The 18,502-nt window shown below is 35.3% G+C and overlaps 1 protein-coding gene and 1 long non-coding RNA gene across 2 annotated transcripts; both read left to right on the forward strand.

Annotated features, from left to right (window-relative positions):
- Nucleotides 1–7,325: 7,325 nt before the first annotated feature.
- On the forward strand, nucleotides 7,326–11,410 carry LOC145324493 (uncharacterized). The gene is made up of 3 exons (XM_080167078.1): nucleotides 7,326–7,601; nucleotides 7,900–9,335; nucleotides 11,389–11,410. Exons 2-3 carry the CDS (start codon nucleotides 8,176–8,178, stop codon nucleotides 11,408–11,410), a joined length of 1,182 nt encoding a protein of 393 aa, XP_080023204.1. The 5' UTR covers nucleotides 7,326–7,601; nucleotides 7,900–8,175.
- A 3,158-nt stretch (nucleotides 11,411–14,568) lies between these two features.
- LOC145324262 (uncharacterized) lies at nucleotides 14,569–15,483 on the forward strand. The gene is made up of 2 exons (XR_013881222.1): nucleotides 14,569–15,147; nucleotides 15,446–15,483. It is a non-coding gene; the product is annotated as an uncharacterized LOC145324262 (long non-coding RNA).
- The last annotated feature ends 3,019 nt before the right edge of the window (nucleotides 15,484–18,502 follow it).

Genomic DNA, 18,502 nt, shown 5'->3' on the forward strand with positions numbered 1-18,502 from the left:
GAGGGTTGACTTCCCCTCCCCATCTAAATTGCCCGTAGAGGCCTCTCGGAGGATAAGCATCAATCTATAAATTATACAAAAATACACTTATCTTAAGAATAGTTATTTCTCGCATCGTATTATAAACGGCTTTCCGCGGATATAGAAAGTACAATTATGAGATTAAAACTAGTTTTTTTTAGCCCCGAGGTGCCGTAGAAAGCTGGATAGAATACGATGCTAGACATAGTTTTTTCGTATAGATGAGAACCGGTTCCTATCCACCGGATTCGAATGAATACGAGAAACTACTATACTTTCGCGCATTTGGAGTGAACATTCAGTTCCACATAAATCATCATTGCTGCGATATTAGGAAAGCATATGATTATTTTGTTAAAATATTGTAAAAGTCCACTATTCCTCTAATTTTACATTTCTGCTATTAAGATAAGAGTTGCATATATGTATTCAATTCATGTAAAAGTATGAGCTTTGCGGTTATAACATTGTCTGAGATGTTATAATGCTTCGCTATTTGGTGCTTGTATTATACCTTGCTTTTTTGTGGAAGGGATATCACACTTGCATTAAGCCGACCTAACTTTTAATTCATTTAAATTCAGTTTTGAATGATTCCAGCAGAGCTAAGTATTTGCCAGGTATGCTAAATATTTCCCACACTTTTTTTTAAGTGGGGAGGGGGGGGGGGCTTAGTAAAGTCTTTCTAAGGGACATTTCTAAATAGCCTAAACCTTACCTAGGGCCAAAACTAGGCTTCAAGAAAAGTTATGAAGCGATCATTTCAAGTAGTAGGTTTTTTGTTTGTAGCTTAAGATTTCTAAGAACTGATGAACCGTTTGAGTTCTTCAATAAAGAGAAGTTTCTTATAGGTTTCAGGATGGTTTTAGGCTATTTCATTTATAAATCTTTGAAATAGTTATAGACAATTTTTTATACATTACATTAGATCGACATTAAAGTTCTTCAGAAAAATAAGAAGTAAAAAGGAATAAATAAAGGATAAGTAAACTATACATCTTATTCTTACTTGTCTTTAATGGCTAAAAGAATGATTTAATTTTTCATGTGGATGCCCATTTACACGTGTCTATTTATACTGAAGGAGTTACTTATTTAGTAGCTTTGCTACTAAATGAACGGTACTCTTTTTTTCTACCATTTTATTCCTGATGATTTGGTACAGAATATATCCGGGTTAAATCTAAATCAAGGGGTCAGCAACGAACTTCTATAGCGAGTTTTAGAGTAGCCTCATTTCTTATAGTCACAGTAAGTTCAAGTCTCAAAAAGTATATTTATGTTGTGTAATACTTCTGTAAGTAATGTTTGTTAGGAATAGATTTTTAATAGTGAAAAAATATAACCATAACTAAACGAGGAGAGAAAGAAAGAGATAAAATAAGAAGAAAATGAAAGGAGAAAGAGTTAAAGAAAGAGAAAGATATCATAAAAGAGAGAAAAACAGTAAATGGTTACTGATGGAGTTTTTGCGCCCAAGAAGCTATTGGATAAGTCAAAAATGTAAGAGAAATAAAAAAATATTGAAATATAAAAGAGAAAGAAAGACAGGCAGAAAGAGCAGAGCGTTAAAAGAAAGGCAAAAAATGAAGAAAAACCGATAGGTCAATACTTAAAGAAAAAGAACTAAATCATTGAAATTATTTAAGAATCAGACTCATGCTTTATGCTCAATTTTCACGGATATTTTCGCATTCAATTTCTCATTTCACGATTTTTAATTTTCAGTAAGGAATGTATATCATTGAGGTTTACTAAAAAAAGCCATTTATGTCTAAATTGCTTCTATATTATATGAAAAGTATATTCAATATGTTTATAAAAAATCTAGTCAAAAGCACAATACACAAAACCTGTAAAATCTCAGTCTAAGGCATTATTCTGTTAATTTAATTATAATTGTTATAATCCCTTTAAAAATAGCCTTAAACCTGATCTGAACTAGAAAAATTCTCCCTTAAAATAATGCATCAGGCTTGACTGTTGTAATGTAGTAAGATTTTTTGTTTCTTTGAAGCTTAAGATCTTTAAAATGGTTGGAGTTTTTTTGTGTTTTTGCTTTTTAGGGAAACTTGCATGAGATGGTTTTCCGAGAGCACACTTTCTGAATTTCAAGCTCCTAGAGGTTGGGGTGCAATAAACTACTTAGACATAAATGCATACAGACAATCTGACAAACATGTGATTGGTTAGTATGCTCTTATGGTGTTACTGCCTTCTCTCTGGAATCAAGTACACTGTATAAGGGGTGTCATCACTTCCACATATTGTCAAATATACACAATGTTTCATAATAAAAATAGTGTTTAATAAATTAGAGGGTGACTCTAAAGATGTCATTAAAACATGGTTATTTATGGGTAAGACAATGAACGATACCCGCGACCGTGGCTTAACACGTAGCGCATCCGCTCGTCGTCGGGAAGATGATAGATTCGAATCTCGGTCCGACACCACGTCATAACTAAAGACGTTAAAAATGGTTCCCACTGCTACTATGTCAGATGCGCGACGTAAATAGTTAGAGTGGGGGGAATGCCTTGGCTCAAAACAGACGCAACTCGCTACCATGCACAGTTTGGACTTCTTAGAAAAAGGTCGTGCATCTTAGAGAGTTGGTTGTCTGATGGGTGAATGGACGCTTTACACCGCAATCATAAGTATTGTATGTATGTTTCAAGGTGCGTGGTTAGAGGTCTAGTACCTGAAGCGACACCTAGCCCCCTAGAGTCTTAATCTTAAAAAAGACAATGAACGATAAGTTGATGTATATCTCAAAAAATTAGTCTTTCCAGAGACTATATTATTGGTAGAAAAGATAGCACACTGCTAGTTTGAACCAACCAATCAAGAAAAGTAACAAAAGTTTTTAATCAAAAAAAATTATATAGCATATTTTGGGTACCAGTTAAATTGTTTAGTCCAATGTACTCTCCCTCTCCCCCCCCCCCCCCCTGTATTAAAGCAAAGTTAGGTGTCTTTACTGTAATAATGATTAAAATTACATTTTGTAGAATTAATGACACACTACAATAGAAAGGATGATTTTAATTATATGGCGAACCACCATTCAATGGCAAATTGTTTGCAGATATTAAGAGTTGAGTTTATTAGGATTTATGTTACATTTATATACATTTTGAGATTTATTTAAGAATAATTTCATTGGTGATCCTGATACAAAAGTAACAGAATGTTTATATGTTTGTTTGTCTATCTGTGAGTTGTATCTTAAAGATAGATATGACATTCCTTTACAGAGAAGCGTCTTATAGGTACCTTCACCCTACCAAGTAAAACCATCACCGGAAAAATATTAACCATTTTAAGAACTTTTTAAAATCAAAGACAGACTCGACCCCTGATAAGTCCCCTGTCATTAAAGTAATCCTAGAGACCTATAGGGGCTTAGTTGCTAGTCAAAAATATTATCATAACACGATAAAAAAAGAACTTGATTTTTTAAAAGAACATTGTTGTATTTACAGAATCATAAAGATTAACGAACTAGCCTAAAGGTGTGTTTCTAATTGCTGAAAAAAGTACTAATCTTATATTTTGATTGATATAATTATTAATCTAGCATTGTAATGGTTTTCATGTTGGGGTTTTGTACATTTTTTTAAAGCAAAGATATTCTACAATACTAAGATTACGATGGAGGGCTAATTCAAGGTCCGATTTAATATTGAACATATATTTTTTTAATGTAAAAAACAATCAAAACTTTCGTACATTATCAGATTTCTGCTTTCCTGTCATTCACTTAAACCTTTAGCTTAACCCTGTCATGCTAGGAGTATCACATTGACATACTTCTTAAACATTTTTAAAACTTATTTTTGAAAAGTATATCAAAAATATACTCTGACACTTGTAAAATCATACCTTTCAAAAATAGATTAAAAACAGTTTAATCGTTTATAACGTCTTTAAATATAAAAGTAGTTGCTTCGCCAAAAGAGAGGTTAACTCCCGAAACTTCAACATTGTTGCTTATAGAGTTTTTTTTATAGTGAAAAGGATATCCAGCCTCTTGGAAAATAGACTCGAACCAATGGGTTTAATCCCTACATAAGTATAAGATGACTCTTAGGAAGTTTATTTTTTTTCTCTCTTCATAAAGATTTCTTTCTGACTGATATGAATACTTTTTTTCCATTTGTTAGTAGATAAGATTCTCTAACCTCTGTCCTTTTGACAGTCTGGCAGTCTGTAATGCAATGGATATAACATGATCTACATAAATGGATGCTATTAAAGATAGACTGCTAACTTTTTGTGCAAAGTTACTTATATAGAGATGCTGTCATCCTTGTTATTTAAATGTGCATATAGTATTACATTGAAGAACTTTTAAATAAAACAATATTTACGTTTAAAATGTATAAATAGAATATATGTATACAAAAATAATATTATCTTTCTTATCTCATTTCTGATCAAAATATAGTTTTAGAAAATTATCATTATGTTTTCTTTTCTCAAAATAAAGTTTAATATCCCACTTGATTTAAAATGACCCATTTTCAGTAGAGATGAAACTATATAAAAATAATAAATAAAAAACTTTAATGTTTGTTATCATAAAATTAGCGAATTTGAATCTTCCTAACGATCTTGAAACAGGCTAGGAGAATATTCTATTAATAAGGTACAACAATGAAACAGAATAGTATATCGATGACAAAAGTACATCCTTTTTTTATGGTGATGAAAATCATCGATTTGCTACCATATGATTGAACCCATTGATTCTTATGTAGATTTGGCACAAGATTTCAAAAGAGATTCTTGACTATTCTGATTCTTCAATATCAAATTCTTTATACCACATGTTTGTTTGTTATTAAATTCTTAATTCGAACAGAGGGAGAGTACTGTAAATTATACAGGTATCCAAAGTTTGTAGTGGGACAACGTGACTCAAAAATCTGCCATGTGACGTCATAAAAATGAGGAATTATCCATCTCTTTTTTAGAGGTTTTCTATCCCATTTCTCGCCTCTCATCTTAATTTTTATGACGTCACATGGCGTCAAATTTTATAACCACCAGCAGCAGAGGTGTTATTCAATCATAAAGGGGTGTGTATATCAAGTTATCGGCCTTTGCGTATCCTTTAATGTCCCTGTGAGTGAGCGATTAGTCATAATTTTATCATGTCAGTCATGACCACTTTTATTTAGTGCCATGTAGTCGACATAAATAAAGTCGATAAATGTCAACCATGAACACTTTTTTTTATTTATGGCATATATATGCCATAAGTGGTCTACTGAGAAGCCACACATTTAAATCGAATGGGAAATTACTAAAATTTTAGTTCTATTTCAAGTTGATAATAATATTGTAATTATTTGCAATAAAAACATCTGATTTTTATCTAGTTTTTAGTACTTGTGAAATAGGACAAAAATATCAAGATTTTGAGATCCTAAAAATAACACTTTAAAATTGAAAAATAAATATTTAAAGTTGTATAATATCAATTAATCTTTACCCAGAAAGTGCTAAGAATATTTTCTTATTCGTTTGCTTAAAAAACTTTGGGTACTTTTATTAAATCTTGATTGGTTGGTACAAACTTTCCGTGACCAAACTCTGAAAAGGGCCTATTTTGCTTATCATAATTGAGTGTATAAACTGCACATCTACTTATTGTCAGTGACCTAAAGGGATAAAACAATGGTTGATAAATTGACGTACATCTCCAATGATGATACACTTAATTACCCCTTCTATAAATTAGTGGTTGAAACGTTTGAACACTCATCTTAATGAATATACGAATCAAAATCAACTAAAGTCCCTAACGTTGTTAAGCCAAAGAATAAGAACACATTATTATAAAACTTTGGGGACTAGTATAATAAACAGCCCAATGTCCGGCCTCTCCTCCCTTGGTAACTTTACTTATAACAATTGAGGGCGTATACTTTATATCTACTTATCGTCCATTGTCTTATCCCCTAAGTTCCCTGGTGGTAATAACTCAATCAAGTTAGAATTGTAACCGCAGACCTATCAGAAGTGGTTTACAGGTTTACACACAGACAATTACAATTATACAGGATATAATTTGATGCTTTTAATCAGGTATAAAGGAAGTAGTACATTGAAAATAATCTAAGTTAGTTAATTCTTATACTAGTATCTTCGCCCCAAGACTAGAGTGTAAGAAATTCTACCTTCCCCACATATCATTTCAAGTATATACTTTTTTTCTGGGGGGGGGGGGTTATAGTAATTTTTTAAAAAGCTCTCTGAAAACTGTAAAGCTAATGTTTTGCTCTTAGTGTTTTGTAGGCTGACTGAGGCTTCATACGTTTACCACTAAGCAAATAGACGTAAAAATCCTATTTATAGAGATGCTGTTATAATAAAAAAAATCATAAATCATATAATTTTTCTGTCATTTAAGTTCATTCTTTTTCCCTGTGTAGAATTATTCTAATTGATCTCTTTGAGTTTATTAATGTTGGTGTTTGTGCAGGGAGGGAGGGGGGGGGGGGGAACCATAGGCTGGTGGACAATGGTACCCAAAGTTTTATAATAACTTATTCATATTTGTTGGCTAAGAAACTTTGTGTAATTTTACTGAATTTTAAATGGTTAGTTCAGACGTTACATCAATAATTTCAATCTATAGAAGGACTAATTTTGATTATTATCATTAGGAATATATATTAATTTATCGTCCAATGTCTTATCCCTGTAGTTCCCTGGTGTTTGTGTGAGGTCTAATTTTAATGCTTGCCAAACCAAACCAAATATATTTAACTAAACATAATGTTAGTGTAGAAGCAATGTTAATTTTAATAGTTTTATTATATTAGATGGTCAATTAGATACAATAATCCAAGCAATATCTAGCGGACGAAGTTTTTGTTTAATATTTAGACACTTATTACTTATGATTCAATCCCATAATAGTAGAAATGAGAAAAGCTTTATCTTAAGAAATTATACTTTTTACAGCCTTTTTATCGTATGGATAAAATAAAAACATAACAAACCTTTAGTACCTAAATATGTACACTTTTTAGCAAATCATATGTTACTATTGTTCTTACACTGTTTTCTTATTGGTCCCATTAATGGATTGATCGTCTATGCTTCTTTAATTATTGTGATTATAGTTTATAGAAAAAAGGAATTTTGTAGGAGTTACCTTAAAACATTATGATTACATAAAAAATAGTTAAAGGTTATTTTTCGTTTAGCGATTGGACTTAAATTCTCAAATTTAAAGCTTTTAGTTTTGAGTTTGAAACCCCTTAAAAAATTATATATAGATGTCTTAACCTCTTTTCGAGGAAGCTTTGTGTTTATCAAGTTCGAAATTAAATTCCTTATCATTAAACCAAAATCAAAGCGCAAATGTCGTCTTTTAGGGCTTTCCTTTCATAATGTGGCGCGGCATAGAGTGTTTGTTTATTTTGGATGCGCACGTTCTTTACTTTTGAATGAGATATGAGAGTGTGAAGATTTCGGAGAACAAAATTGGGCCTATCATTGGTCTCATTGAGTGTGAACGACCCTAGTATATCAGGGATTTGAAACCATAAGAGCTTCAGGTAGAATTTGTTAATTTGATTAAGAAGTATGGTGTATAGGACGATTATATGTAGTTTTAAAAAGGCTTTAGCCAGCTAAGCATGAAACTTAATTATGATTAATATATGTTTTAGTAATTTTTATGTGCCTTATTGTTGCATTTAACAATGATTTATTAAACCAAATAATTTTCCTTTAAAGCCAAAGTTTCCAAAGATTCTTTAACCATAAGAAAAGAAAAAGATTTTTTTAGTGCTCAAAGTTTTAAGATAACGAATAATATTTTATTCTGTTTATTAATTGATCTTGTAATTTCAGGTCTTTGAAATAATTTCATCAATAAATCTATATTCAAACCTGCTGTTGAAACTTGATGGTTCCTGGTATTGGGGGTTTGTATGTTCGCCAACTGATCTCGTGAACTTCCCGCTAATTCGGAAGTCCAAGCTCAACCAAAGTGTCATGGTTGAGACAATTTCAAAGTATCTGATGAATAGGCGTTAGCATTCATCAAGAGATCAATAGCATCCAGTGAATTATTGATGCAATAAACTGTGACAATTTTTCTGTGAAATAAGTACCTAGTGAATCAATATGCCACTAACCAAAAAGCAGAAAATTGAGCGAGCTATCGCTATTGGCAGTGAAAGGCTAGAAGTTTTTGATGAACAGTTAAAAGTGTTTTATGACAATCTAAAAGCCTGCCAAAGTTTTAGTTCATGTGAAAATGTGACTGTAAAATCAATTCGTGACATTTTTAGTGAGGTCAAGGACCAATCTGACCTAATAAAAAGTCTAAAACCTGCCGTGGAGACTAGTGAGCTGCGCGAGTTCAAGCGTGATTTGGATGAAGCTAGTGAGCAGAAAACTGTTGCAGATAAAGTCTATGCGTCGTTGGAGCAGTGTACAAAAATTCTGTACTGGCTTGACAATGATTCAGATGACGCGAGGTCAAGCACTGTCGCCAGGAACCTTGACGTCATTGAGAAGGTGAAGATGGACATGGGAGTGCTTAAAATTTCCGTGGAGTTGCGCCAAGAAGTACGTGATATGTACCGAAGGCTTAGAGAGATGGAACGTCGTTCATCTAATCTGGATGAGAGTGGGACACCTGCCATGCTCTCCAGAAGTATGTCTGCTGTGGATATTCGGAGTTCCAACCCGCAGTATGGGCGCTGGGACAACAGTTTGTTGCCGTCGTTCGACGGTACTGACACGGATTACCCAAACTTTAAACAGGTCTTTAAAGATCTATGCTCTGGTTATGGATTTGCTGACCAGAGGTTAAGTCTGATGTTGTGTATGGAGAAGGTGATAACCAACCCGGAACTACGCAAGCAAGTGTCAGCGATTAGAGATCACAATGAACAATGGGCGTTTCTTGACCAGATGTTTTTATCAAACACTCGCCGGTTCATGAGGATTTTAACTAAGTTGAACAAGATGAAACCTGTGGATAAACCTGTGGACGTGGTTAGCGCAATTGCTACCTTCAAGAGCATGATGCAGGAGGTAGAAGCCATCGTTGGTTCTGCAGCTAAGGATTACAACCACCTAACTCTCATTCATATTTTTAAAGACAAGTGCCCTGAAAATTTGAGAGACAAAATTATGATGGAGCTAGGTAGCATGAACCAACCCAACATCCCGAAGATTGTTGAACTGCTGGAGAGGACCAGGGGTGCCATGTTGGCCGGTGATATGTCCTATGACAGTGGCGCCGGCAAGAGAAATCGTGACAGAGCTGCCGCCGCGCAAGTATCTGGCCGCAGCGACAATAAGAATGGAAAGGCTGGGAAGGACAAGGCTTCCAAGTGGAACAGTGCATGTCCTGTGGAGAGCTGCAAGGAGAAGCACCCGATTTTCCGTTGCCTCACGTTTAAGAAGATGGATGTGGTTGACCGAAAGAAAGTTGTCCAGCAGAAGAAGTTATGTGAACTCTGCTTGTGCGACGGCCATGCTGCTGACAAGTGTAATAAATCTGATAAGCTTGGTGTTTGTGGTACCAATAATTGCGACAGATACCATTCCAGGTTACTCCATGAGGCTAGTGCTGGTGTGAATACAGTCTACAAGTCAGGTTCTGCACCCAGCCCCTGTACCTTCTTACTTCAGTTAGTTCCTGTTGTAGCACCTGGCGGCGGCACCTGCCACGCCACGGTAATGTTTGACTCCGGGGCAAATTTGCCACTTGTGTCTGAGAAGTTATCCAACAAGTTGAAGCTGAAATCTACTGGCAGATATACAACTATTTCTGTAGCTGATGGCAGTGAGTCTTCCTGCCGCAATGTTGTGTTTTATCTGAAGGATAGGGACGGCAATATGAGGGAGTTTGAGGCAGCTGTCATGCCTACCCTCGGCGGGGCCAACGAGATGCGCTCGGTCCACCCCGAAACTGCCGCCAAGATATTTAAAATGCCGCCAGAAAGGTTTACATACATTAGTGGAGGCTTAGATATCATCATTGGAAATACACATCCTGACGTGTTTCCTTCAACCTACCAGAAAGTGGGCCAGTCTATGTTGTGGCGAACCATTTTTGGTAGTGGTTTTATCTGTACGAGTGCTGATGGTGGAGCTGGAGATCAAAAGTCGGCTTATAAGGCTGTCAGTGTCAGTGGAGGCACTTTGCCAGACTTTCTGACGTCTGAATCGTTTGGTGTACAGCCGCAGGCGCTTTGTCCAGGATGTACTGCTTGTCAAGAGTGCAAGGCTATGGCCGACGGCACTACCTGGGACCAGCGTGAGAGGCAGAGGATAATTGAGGCAGGTTTAACATTAGACTTGCAGTCCAACAAGTGGACAGGTCAATATGCTTATATTGAAGATCCTCACACTTTACCCTACAATGAGAGTTTAGCCCGCAAAATTGCTGAAAAGGATCGTGCCAGGATGGTCAAGGAAGGTACCTATGGAATGTATGTGGAGGTATTCAACGACGCCATAAGAAGAGGCGTTTTTCAAAAAGCCACGCCTGAAGAATTGCAGTATGAAGGACCTAAGTCTTGTTCATCAATAGTGGTTGCTTTCAAGGAGGATTCAAGTTCCACACCCATGCGATTGTGTGCAAATAGTTCTCTGACGTTCAAGGGTACCAGTTTTAATAACATAATGCTGGGAGGCCCACCGCCAATGCAGAAGATATTTTATCATTTGATGCTTTTCCGCGGTTACAAGGTTGGTATAACCGCGGATATCTCCAAGTTTTATAACTCCATCCTGGCCACAGAGTTCGACAGCCAGATGAAGAGAGTTTTATTTTCCCCGACGCCAGATGGTCCACTTGAAATTTACCTGACCAAAGTTGTAAATTTCGGCGAGTTAGCTGCGGGAAATTTGGCAGTTACAGCCCTGAAGTTGACGTCCCGCCTGTTCGGCGGAAAGAGTGAAGCAGAGGTCAAGGAGATGTATGGAGAGGGACAAATAAACGGTAGTGAAATTGTTGCCAAACCTGAATTATGGAAGGAGCCACAAATACCTACCTACCCTGATGAGGAATTCAAGTTACCTCAGATTCCAGTTGCAGTCAAGCTTGAGAAGCACAGCTTCATAGATGACGTTATTTCGGGAGCAGGATCGAAGCCAGAAGCCAAGGAGATGATGAAAGAGGCCGACAGGATTATCGGCAAAGGTAGTTTTTCCTTCAAACAAGTCATTTATTCTGGAGATGATTGCCAGCCTACCAAGGTTCTCGGGCTGATATGGAAGCCAGCCACCGATGTGTTGTCCATTGCCACAAGAGTCAACCAAGATGGTAAAGTCAAGGGAAGGAAGGTGAAAGAGGATGCTGATTTGTACAACCTCCAGGACGCCTTGGATGAGAATCTGACGAAGAAGATGGTCCACAGGTTCGCCGCCCAAACCTTCGACCCGATCGGGCTTTGCAGCCCTATTCTGTTGAGAATTAAACTTGTCCTGCGGAAAACATGTTTGCTGAATTTGGGCTGGCAAGATTTCATTCCAAAAAGTCTACGGGATGAACTTGTTCAGTCGCTGGAGGACAGAGCTGAGGTCGCTAAATTGGAGTTTGACCGTTGTGTGGTTCCGGATGAACCAACTGGCCTTCCATCCTTGATGATGTTTTCGGATGGGTCATCAGAGGCTTATGCATCTAATGCATATTTGAGGTGGCCAACTAGACAAGGATTTGAAACGTTTCTGCTAGCCACCAAGTCAAGAGTTGCGCCGGTCAAGTGTGAATCAATTCCACGCCTTGAATTGATGGGGTGCCAGATGTCCACAAGGTTGGCAAAGTCCGTCAGAGATGCCCTGCCCTTTGATATTATCAGAGTGATGTATTTTACTGATTCATCGTGTGTTTTATCACAAATAGTTTCCAACAGTGCTATGTTGAACACATTTAATTCTCATCGTATTGGAGAAATTCAATCTGCGACCAACAAGGATGACTGGAGGTGGGTCCCGGGGACGCAAAACGTTGCAGATTTGGGCACCAGATGCACCTGCAAAGTATCAGATTTGGGACCAGGTTCCAGGTACAGATTGGGCCCAGAATGGTTGCGCCAGGATGAAAGTGCGTGGCCGGTGAAAACTGCCGAAGAAGTCAAGCAGGTTTTACCCCCAGAGGAGTTGAATACCAAAATGGTTAAGTTATGTTCAATGAAAGTTGCCGGAGAAGCCGCTGAAGATGTCTTTAGGTTTAAGCACAGGAGATCATTTGGACAGGCCAAACGTATTATGGCAGCTGTCCTGCAAGTTGCGAACACCTGGTTGAAGAAGCTAAAGAGCAGACAAGAAGGTAAGGCTACAGCCGCTGGTAGTCATGTAGCAGCCGCAGATTCTGTGTACAAGCCGTCTTTGTACAATTTTATGGCGGCGGCGGAACTTTTCAATGTGTCACGAAGCCAAGAGGATGAGTGGATAAATGATGCTAAAGGCAATTATGCGTCATTAAATCCATTAGTGCATGAAGTATCATTGACCTGGCCTGTCGTTGGTCCCGGTGGAAATTATGTGACCAGGGAGATGAGGATTCTTAAAATGGTTGGTCGAGGACAGCCAGTCATTGACGCCATTACTGGCGGCCGTAAAATGATATTTGAAGACATGCCAGGCTTAATAATTTTGGAGCCTGGTAATTGGTTAGCTGCTGTTTTTATGAGAGAAGCGCATGTTGAGCTTCACTCTGGTGTCCGTGGAACTTTAGCTGAGAGCCGCCGTTGGTGCTGGATTGTGAAGGCAAGGAGGTTGGCCATCATGGAAGTGAAGAAATGTTGGCCCTGCAGTGTTGAGAGGGCTAAGGAATGTCGTGCTACCATGAAGGAGGTGTTACCTGACAAGTTGGTCCCGAGCAGGCCTTTTGAAGCTGTGCAAGTCGACCTGATGGGTCCGCTGGTTACGAGGAGAGCTGCCGCCAAAACGAGGAGTCAGACAGCAACGAAGAAGGTGTGGGTGTTCGTGGTGGTCTGCAGATTCTCAGGGGCGTTGTGGTTAGATGCCTTGGAAAAGTATGATACCAGCAGTATCCTGTTGTCCCTGCGCAAGTTGGAAGCTGTTCATTGTCTGCCGAAGATCATAGTAAGCGACATGGGCACACAATTATCCGGTGCTCGCAAGGTTTTAGAGCAGAAGTTGGGCAGCCAGGTAGAGTTTTCTTGGTCTCAGATCCCGGCCCGAGCCCACCATTATATTGGGCAGGCTGAGAAAATGGTGGGATTAACCAAGAGATTGCTGTCCAAGAAGTTGGTGAATAGTTCTGTTAATTTCAACGAGCTCCTGGTGCTGTTGGCGGAGGTCAGCAAAATTATGAATAGCAGACCACTGACGATTGAAGCTGCAAACGACGTGGAGAATTGGCGGCTGATTACCCCTGGCCAGCTGCTGGGAAATGTTGACCGCCAGCCGTTGTGCAATGTGGCGATGAAACCGGAGGACCAAATTTCCTCCAGGTTGAAGTTGTTGGAAGATTTGTCTGCCCAGTTTTGGACTGCCTACCGCCAGGAGATCCTACCGAAGATATTACGGATGTCCAAGTGGAAGGATGAGATGGCAGAGCCACTAGCTGACGGAGATATAGTTCTGGTTACGAGTACCAATCCCCTGATGAGATGTTTGAGGATGGGCCGAGTGACGAGAATTGAGGATGGGAGAAAGACTGCAAGTGTCTTGTTCAGACTGACAGATAAATCTCCCCTAGAAGAACATGCTGTATCAGTCAGGCAGTTGTTAAAAATTATGATTAATAATTGATTCTTATTTTATGGAAATTGAGATTTTTTTTAGAAAAAAGCCACATTTTTCATATGCCTATTTTTATGCCTAAAATAAGAATCAAATGAAATGCGATTAAATATTCTTCTATTTCATATGCTCAAATTTAATTTTATTGAGTTTAATTTCTTTTCAAAAGTACGATTCATTTTAAAACTTACCTGAAAAGTTTAACAAAAGGGAATAAATGTGTCGAGGTTGCGTGATTCGATATTTATTCTAAGAAAAAATCAAGTATTTTTTAGCAGATTTTTTTAAAAAAAATTATATATGAATTTCAATCAAGTAAAACATTTTTATTCAGATCAAGGAATGATTGAAAATTCATATTTAAAGTTTTTTTTTTACAAAGAAAAATTGGTATTTTTTTCATAATTTCAATGAAAATTCTAACGAAGATATTATTATTTTGCTATTCTTTAAGTATTAAAAAGTTTTATTGTTGATTAAAATATTACAGTTCTTATTCATTAGGTTTGAAAAACTTTCTGCCCAAGGATTTTGAAAAATTTTTCTTACTACTCTTTTTGATGCTTAACAAATTTAGTTTTAAGTACCTATAAATCTTAATTTTCTTGTCTAAGATTTATTTCGTTTTATTTTTACCATCATTTGTTTACATTTACATTTCAACCTGATTTCGTAGGTACTTATTGATTTATTAATAATGATTTATTACCTATTGATTATGAAATGATTATTATTTAGTATAGTTGTTATATTACAACATCATAATTAATAGGATTATCTATTTTAGGATTGTGTATGTGATTTTGTGATTGTCATGTGCATGGAATGTTGTATGGTACAAACCAATCCCCATCCTTCTATCCTAAAATGTGAGGTATTATGAGTCCTAGTGAGGAGTATAATATTGTGTATGCATTTCACGGGGTTTCATTTAGTTAGGAGCAAAATTGTCACGTTTTCGGGATGTGGCCATTCTCATGTGATTATGGTGAGTTGAGTTTAGTGAGAAATGTTGCTAGTGCTCAGCGCGGAAAAAACCTTGAATCTCGTTAAGGAAGTTAATTTGACTTTCAAACGGGGGGTGTGTCTTAACCTCTTTTCGAGGAAGCTTTGTGTTTATCAAGTTCGAAATTAAATTCCTTATCATTAAACCAAAATCAAAGCGCAAATGTCGTCTTTTAGGGCTTTCCTTTCATAATGTGGCGCGGCATAGAGTGTTTGTTTATTTTGGATGCGCACGTTCTTTACTTTTGAATGAGATATGAGAGTGTGAAGATTTCGGAGAACAAAATTGGGCCTATCATTGGTCTCATTGAGTGTGAACGACCCTAGTATATCAGGGATTTGAAACCATAAGAGCTTCAGGTAGAATTTGTTAATTTGATTAAGAAGTATGGTGTATAGGACGATTATATGTAGTTTTAAAAAGGCTTTAGCCAGCTAAGCATGAAACTTAATTATGATTAATATATGTTTTAGTAATTTTTATGTGCCTTATTGTTGCATTTAACAATGATTTATTAAACCAAATAATTTTCCTTTAAAGCCAAAGTTTCCAAAGATTCTTTAACCATAAGAAAAGAAAAAGATTTTTTTAGTGCTCAAAGTTTTAAGATAACGAATAATATTTTATTCTGTTTATTAATTGATCTTGTAATTTCAGGTCTTTGAAATAATTTCATCAATAAATCTATATTCAAACCTGCTGTTGAAACTTGATGGTTCCTGGTATTGGGGGTTTGTATGTTCGCCAACTGATCTCGTGAACTTCCCGCTAATTCGGAAGTCCAAGCTCAACCAAAGTGTCATGGTTGAGACAATAGATAATGTCTTGTTATAAAGCTTTTATAATAATGGTGGTTACAACCCTAGTATTTAAGCTACACTATAAAAGGGGTTTATGTTGTACAATCCACAAAATAGCATAAAACCTGAAAAAAACAATACAAGGATTTTAGGATCCGAACACGTATACACACAAAAAAAGCATAAGTTGAAATATTTACCCAAATAAACTGCACTAGGTTGATTATATACATTAGAATAATAATTTTAAAAAAAAATTAAATTTGTCTTCAAAGAACTCTTCAAATTCTAATCAAAAAATATGTTTGTTTTTGTCATTTAGACTGAAAGGGGCAAATAATTCTCCGAAATATCTTTCTAAATGCTCCAGTGAATTTATCTTAGATGAAATTGAGATGCCCCTGATGTAGGAGCATTTATGTGTAATTATAACACATGCCTAATAGTCATGGATATCAGGGATCTTACGGGTAAGACAATGGCCGATAAATTGATGTACATTGTACATCCTCAATGATGATACACAAAATGACCCCTTACAAATAGTGTTTGAAACGTATGGACACTAATCTCAATTAACTAACAAATCAAAACTCATTTAAAGTCCCCACAGTTCACGGTTGGTTTTTTATTAAATGAATAAGTTAGGGTACAATGTTTGGCACTTTCGATATAAGTAAATGATAATAAAAAACCCATAGAATGCGATAATAACTTCAGAAAAATCGAAGAAAATAGTTTTCATACTTAATTAACGTTTTTAAGTTTTTCTTCAAAAAGTTTAGATAAGATGCCTTTAAAAGTCGTCTATGATTTTGTCAGGGATAAAAATGTAACTTTAAAATAAGAATTACAACATATTTTTTCAATTAGTACAAAGTAAAATTTTGAACATTTTATTGATCAGTTTATTTTTTAAAATGTGAAGTAGAAACCTGAATATTTTATCATGAAAATTGTGTTATGATTTGATTGTCTGCTAGATTACAAGAAAAAAGATACTGACAGTACTTGTTGGTTCTTTAAAAAAAATTAGGTAGATTACTTTCAGAACCCCTCTTTTTGCAACGTTATTTCAATAGAACAGAACCGTAGTCTTAGTGTACTCAATATCTAGACAGCCAACCATTGTTTTAGAATTGTTCAATTTTTTTAACTTCTGATAAAAACAGAATTAATGGTATTTTATTAAATATTATACCTCCAAGAAATGGCTATACTTCCCAATCATATGTTGTGTGATATTTAAGAGGAATTATTTTGATATAATGTCATTAAAATATCCGTTGAAAAAAGTGCTATTCTAGCTTATACTTTACATTTTAATGTGTATGATAATTCAAATAAAAGATAATGAAGATTTATATTATATTTAATTGTTATAATTATAAAGAAAAACCTGGAAACAGTAAAAACTGACTTTATTTTATTGACGTAGGGAAAATTTTGTCAAATATTTGAATAAAAAAAACAATATAAAACAAAATAAATTATTTTTAATATAGTCACAAAAAGGCTTAATGAGTTTAGGAAATATTTCATTCACTAATCATGTCATTTAAACTCTATTGCACAGAATACAGTGTAAAAAGATGTTCTCGTTTTAATTTTAATTAATTTCAAATGCATTTTAATACCTTTTAATGATTTATTTTTTGAAACATCTTTTTATAAAATGTTATTGATTTGTGAAGTTATATGTTAAAATGTTTTTAAATTTTGTTAACATTTTGTTTTAAATGTGGAAAATTGGTAATTCTAAACATTCAAAAAATGATTTTATTAAATTTTCATCACTTAAATTGCATGTTTGATGAAATTTTCAAATGATAATTCAAGAAAAATCGTTTAAGTTTTATTATATTTTACTTTGAATTGTTAAAAAAATATATTATTGTCAAAAAAGGAGAAGTTATGTTTTCCTCAAAAAAAGACCTAAAACATGAAAATTAACACGTGTAATGAGAATTTTTTTCTTTCAGGTTTAATTTTAAGTAATTATTGATATTTTTTGTAAAAAGGATTTTATATAAAAAGTTTTAAAACTCGAGTTATGTAGTGGTTCTAAAAAAGGTTGCGAATTTATGCAATTTTCTTGCAAAAAAAATTTTCTAGGATTTTAAAAATAGCAAAGGGTGTTATTAGACGTACTTACAGATACAATTGCTAAGTCATTTTGGCCAAACACTAAAATAAAGTTTTGACATCTGAGGGTCCAACCGTGAGTTGTTAAGCCAACAAATAAAAAACTTTATTATAAAACTTTGGGAACTAGTTTAATAAACAGCCAAATGTACCCTCCCTCCCTGAAAGATATGGCTATGGAGTCGGCATAATCTTTAGTCATACCATCTCAAAGGTTAAGTCATGTCAATAAGATCCTAGCTGGCTTTCAACCAATTTTAGTGTTCGTTCATTACTGTTAAAATTGATTTTTAACTCCACACAAAGACTTTACAATTCTCCTTTTAAAATACCTATACTTTACTTGAAAAATCTCTAAAACGCATTAGAAAGTTTAAAGCCCGTGTTTTTTTTTACAAATCAGGTGAATTTAAGACTTTTTATGCCCCGTAAATTCCCCCCCCCCCCCCCACCCCCCAACACAAAATATGTATGTATAATCCCCTTCCTTCTTCAAGTTGAATTAATCCTACAATTGAGATTCTTACCCACCCCAATAAAAAGCTTGGACGTCTTTTTATCTCAATGAATTATTGCTCTCATGTATGTTTTTGTTAGCTGATTATTTTTTTACATTTATTTGGAAACATAAAATATTAAAGTTTAAAGTTTAAGGGTGTTAGTCTTATTATGCATATGTGTTGTTGTATAATTGTTACTCATCTTAATAAACAACTTATAATTACAGGGTTAATAACCAGAGCTTTAAACTCAAGGATTCTTTACTAAT

The sequence above is a fragment of the Acartia tonsa genome, chromosome 7 (genome assembly GCF_053477335.1).
Source record: "Acartia tonsa isolate MP-2025a chromosome 7, ASM5347733v1, whole genome shotgun sequence".
Taxonomy (NCBI): Eukaryota; Metazoa; Arthropoda; class Copepoda; order Calanoida; family Acartiidae; genus Acartia; species Acartia tonsa.